This window comes from Geospiza fortis, unplaced genomic scaffold (assembly GCF_000277835.1).
Source record: "Geospiza fortis unplaced genomic scaffold, GeoFor_1.0 scaffold172, whole genome shotgun sequence".
NCBI lineage: Eukaryota > Metazoa > Chordata > Aves > Passeriformes > Thraupidae > Geospiza > Geospiza fortis.
The window spans coordinates 11,018,668-11,024,102 of record NW_005054309.1 but is presented as its reverse complement, the minus strand read 5'-3'; the positions used below and the strand labels follow the sequence as shown (position 1 = coordinate 11,024,102).

The window sequence follows — 5,435 nt, the reverse complement described above, 5'->3', positions numbered from 1 at the left end:
CTTGGGCACTGCCAGGGATCCAGGGCAGCCACAGCTTGTCCAGAATATCCTTTGGCCAAGGAGCTCTCCTGGCAGCCTCTTCCAGTGGGATTTGGGAAGCTGCTTCCCATGAACAGCTGCCACCATGTCAGCCATGTTTTCATCTGCAGCTTTGCCCATGAGCACCAGAAAACCCTGAACTGAATAAGAAATAAAAATATATTCATCTTTTAAAAAGAATAATAAATAAAATATATTTAAGTATTAAAGAGAATAAAAAATAGATATTAAAAATAATAAGAAACTAAAATAAGTGCATATATTAGTGAAGGAAAATTTAAAAGCAGAGTTGAACAATAATTGTGACTTGTCTGGTTTAAGCCTCACGTAATTGGTGACTGAAATTACTGTATTTTTTGTTTCAGTGTCTGAAAGCTTTATTTAGTCCCAGGAAAACTTGGGGACTGGTAGCAATTAGGATCAGTTACATTTCTTTGGAAACCTCATCCCTTCCCTGTCACAGGATATAATTTGGGAAGGGGATCAGGCTGGCTCCATAATCAGAGGTTTTCAACCTGACATGAGAACAAAATAAAGATTGGTGGGAGGGAGAGGGAGCAATTTCAGCTTTGGTGTCACAGCCATTACAATGCAGCCACAGCAAGGCCCCAAAACTCAGCTTAGCAGCCAAAAAAATCAACAAAGTGACAAAGTGACAACGTTGCCTTTGGTTGGTGCCACTGCAGAGCACCAGAGGGTCAAGTTCTCTGTTTAAAATACATATAAACCTGAAATGGTTTCAGTGGAACAAAAAAAAAAAAGTCACTTTCACGAAGTAATTTAAGAAAAAACTCCCTTGGAGCACAGCCTATTTATGGAATCCCAGGATTACTGAGTTTCCTCTGAATGCCCAAACGCCACCAGAGCCCTGAGTGCCACGTCCAGCCATTCCCTGGGCACCTCCAGGAGGGCTCCTGTCCTCCCCTGAGCCACTCTTCCCATGGAGAAATCCCTCCTGGAAAGACGGCTGCACACTTTTATCTTCTGGGCTTTTTAAATCTTAATTAATGAGGGGCATGTAAGTGGCTGTAAATCAATTAGTGGCCAATGTGCTCTCTTGGAACATCAACTTCCACTTTATTTCTGTTCTGGATCTCAGCTTTATTAATTTCAAATATTAAATGGGAAATGTTTTGTATGAATGAGCTCAGGTTTGTATATTGCCTTTAATTGTTCAGTCTGTGGAGTCAATGAGCCTCCACAAAGTGATCAGGATCTGTAATAACAGGTAGAGTTAATAAATCTGGGGATTTATGTTCAGAATCCCAACTCCCATCCAAGAACATAGAAATATTCATATTAATAATTACTCATAATATAATTATAATCAATAATATGCATTATTATATAATCATTAAAATTATACATCATTATAGAATAATTACATATAATAATATTAGTATCACATAATATAAATTACTAATATTATATCGACTATTTAATATTAATTACATAATCATATTTCTAATAATGATAATTATACTAATATAATTATTGATATTTTATTAATATAATTTAATTATATATAATATAATTATAATAGAATTACAATTAATTATCATTATCATTATTATTGTTATTGTTATTCATATTGATATTGTTATTATTATAATAGTCTACTTTGGGCATCCAACAAATACAGCCATTTTTAAGCCATAACTTAGTGGGGGATTTACACTTCTTCCACATCCTGAACTGGGTATATTTTGCTTTAAAAAAAATGAAATATTTCCAGTTTCTCTTTTTACCCTAAAGACATTGGGGAGATTTATTATACTTCTGCTCATAATAATGTGTGGAATTAGATAATTGTAATTAAGCTCATTGTGGGCTTTTGTGCTTTTAATCATTGAAATAATGAGGTTTGTGTTGTGCATTTAATGTGCCTGTTGTGCTCTCAGCCTGCTGCAATTAAATCCATCAGAATCAGCTGCACAAAGGGAATAGGGACAGCCTGGGAAAGGAAAAGTGTTCTCCTAAATGCAGCCTTCAGGCTTTCCTCCAGAATCCAGCATTTTCTACTGGGGAAATGATGGCTGAATTTATAATGTGAATTGTTGGAGATGCTGTAAGGACTGGGAAATCTCACCCAATATTCCAACTGGAGAAATTTCACCCAATATTCCAATGGGAGAAGGGTCTGGGATGAGCTCCTTGTGATCTTCCAGGGCCTGAAGGGGCTCCAGGAGAGCTGGGGAGGGACTGGGGACAAGGGATGGAGGGACAGGAGCCAGGGAATGGCTCCCAATGCCAGAGGGCAGGGATGGATGGGAGATTGGGAATTGGGAATTCCTGGCTGGGATGGGATTCCCAGAGCAGCTGGGGCTGCCCCTGGATCCCTGGCAGTGCCCAAGGCCAGGCGGGACATTGGGAGCACCTGGGGCAGTGGGAGGTGTCCCTGCCATGGCAGGGAGGGCACTGGGTGGGATTTAAGGTCCTTCCATCCCATCCCATCCCATCCCATCCCATCCCATCCCATCCCATCCCATCCCATCCCATCCCTGTGTGACAATGGCACTGACCCCTCTTGTCCCCCAGCTGGAGATGGACCTGGCCAAAGGGGAGGCTCGGCACAAAGAAGCAATTCTGAAAGTCAGGGAAGAGGCCAGAGTGGAGCTGGAGCTGGAGAGACAAAAGCAGCAGGAGCTGATCACAAAGTACCAGAGAGAGCACGAGGAGCTCCAGCAGAAGGTGTGCAATGCTCGAGGGAAAACTTGTGGCAGAAGATCACAGAAAACTATAAAAAATGGGAATGTGAAGGAATAAAACCTCCTCTGTGTGTCATCTTCTCTGGATGATACAGTACTTTTTCACAGTTTTAGTATATTTAATTTTTTTTAATGGAACAAGCTGAAAATAACTATTCCAGTTCAAGTTAATTGGTGTGGAAGTTTTTTCTCATCTCGTATTTTCACCACCCAAACTCCATCTATGTCCCCAGAGTTGATTATATTTAATCTGACATCATCACTTTTAAAAAGCTTGGGGCTGTTTCAGGCTACGATGAGGTGCCACAATCCCACCCATATTTTTCCCCTTCCCAAGGGAACCCAGCAGCTCCAGGGCCAGTAAAACCTGCTGGGCTGGACTGGTGCTGGCACCACTGGGGGCTGGGAGCTCCAGATCCCCTTCAAGTTTGATGTAGGAATTGAGAAATTGTACCTGGAACCTGAGTTTCCAAAAGGTTTGATACAATTCCTGAGAAAACCTGAGAAATCTGGAAAAATGAAAGGAATGTGATGAGGTTTTATTATTATTTAAAATCTGGGGCATTGTGATTTAGAGCTGAAAATGAGTTTGGCTTTGTTCACCTGGCAAATATTTAACCATGGTTTTTAAAGCCTGAGGAAACACCGACTTGCAATAAATTTAACTTGAAGTTAAATTTCCCGTTTTTTTACCTCAATGTCTCTATTTGATCTTGAACACACTAATTAATCTCTGTGTTCTCAGTGAGTGGTGATTAATTTACAGCTCTCTGGTGTCCTCTGAGGGAATTATGTAAATTCAGAGCTTTTTTTTCTCTCTGAGGACCTGCAAGTTTGAATTTGTTGGTTTTTTCCCCAAGTCACCATTTGTCTGCTATTACTTCTCCATATTTAGAGGTACTGAGTGGAGATTAATTCCTGTCTGATCTCACCCAGATCCCAGGTTTAATATCCAGTGCCACCAAGAGCTTGAGGATGGAGATGGAAATTCTGGAGAAGAAGCTCCAAGATGCCCAAATGAAAGTGGCAGAGAAGGATGGAGACAAGGAAAAAGAAATCCAGAGCCTTAAAAGGCTCATCAGTGAGCTTGAGTTCCAGCTGACCATGGAAAAGAGCAACAATGAATCATTCCTGGATAAACTGAGGAAAGAAATTAAGCACAAGTCAGATGAACTGGAAAAATTAACGCAGGAGAAGACACAGCTGATTCACAGTTTGAGTCAAGTTCAAGAGGAGGTAGGAACAGGACCCAGGAAATGCCCTGGTTATTTTTGCTTGGAGACATGTGATTTCTAAAATCATTCAAAGGTCTGTGACCAGAAAGTCCATTGAAATGCAAAGATTTCTCAGACAAATCCATCATCATTTCCTAAATACGGTACATCACAAAAGATGTGACGTTTTAATTCAGCAAATGCTTAAATTAGTGATTCATAGAAAAATATATTATTAAAAATTATTTTTCAGATCCTGCAAGACCTTTCTTAGTCTGTAGCCTCATGTCCCACTGCCCAAACATGAGTAAACAATGAAGAATTCCCAGTTTTTAGAGTAGAAGACATGGATATTTCTCATTCCTTGAACTGGTGCCCCAGCTCCCACCAGTGCAGCCATGTTCCCTAACTCAGGAATGCATCAAAATGAATTAAATGCAAAGAGAAATTCAACTGATGGATATTCTGACCACAAACATTTGCTGAATGCTTGGAATATGATGGGAAGGGAGGAGAGAGCTGCTCCATGGGAAATGTGGAGTCAGGGACTGCAGATAAGATTAGGCTGGAATGTCCAAAGCAATTCAGTGGCAGGAAAAAGAATTGGTCAACAGTGAAAATAAAACTCTTCCAAGTGAATTGGTGCTGGGGTTGGTACTGATTTATTCCTTGGAAAGGTTGGGAAAGGTGTGGGTGGAATTCCAGTGAGGCTGTGCCCAAACTGTGCCCAAGGATGGGATATGGGAGAGACAGGCCTTGGCAGTGCTGGGACAGCAGGGGCACTGCACGGCCTAACCATGAGTGATTCCATGATTCCATGGGCTCATTCCTGGTTCCATACCTGGGTTCCACATCTGGTTCCACACCTGGTTCCATACCTGGGTTCCACATCTGGTTCCACATCTGAGTTCCATACCTGGTTCCACACCTGATTCCATATCTGATTCCACACCTGGTTCCATTCCTGGTTCCCCAGCTCCATGCAGGCTATGCTCTCCCACTGCAGAGGGTTACAGGGAAAAGCAGCATTAACCCCTTGGTGTCACTGCACCTCTGTCCATTTTTGCCTTCCCTTCCCAAGAGCAGCAATTCCCAGTTCTCCCAGCTGGGCAGGAGAGCAGGAGCGCCTTCTGAGCACTTCCCTGGGATGTCCCACTGGCTCCCCAGAAAACAGCAGGACAGTGCAGGGCAGGTCTCTGTCCCAGGAGTGTCCCGGTGGGATGGCTGGCCCATTCCCGGTGTTTCTCGTTGCAGAACTCCGTGCTGCAGGGGCAGTGCTCCGGGTGGGATGGCTGGCCCATTCCCGGTGTTTCTCGTTGCAGAACTCCGTGCTGCAGGGGCAGTGCTCCGGGTGGGATGGCTGGCCCATTCCCGGTGTTTCTCGTTGCAGAATTCCCTGCTGCAGGGGCAGTGCTCCGGGTGGGATGGCTGGCCCATTCCCGGTGTTTCTCGTTGCAGAACTCCGTGCTGCAGG

The 5,435-nt window shown here is 43.0% G+C and overlaps 1 protein-coding gene across 1 annotated transcript in view; it reads left to right on the top strand.

Annotated features, from left to right (window-relative positions):
• Nucleotides 1-4,249, top strand: part of LEKR1 (leucine, glutamate and lysine rich 1) — a 30,663-nt gene extending 26,414 nt beyond the window's left edge. Inside the window, exons 10-11 of the mRNA XM_031055465.1 lie at nucleotides 2,578-2,730; nucleotides 3,684-4,249. Of these exons, the coding sequence (XP_030911325.1) occupies nucleotides 2,578-2,730; nucleotides 3,684-4,043 (513 nt within the window). The 3' untranslated portion in view covers nucleotides 4,044-4,249. The remainder of the gene's footprint in view (nucleotides 1-2,577; nucleotides 2,731-3,683) is intronic.
• The last annotated feature ends 1,186 nt before the right edge of the window (nucleotides 4,250-5,435 follow it).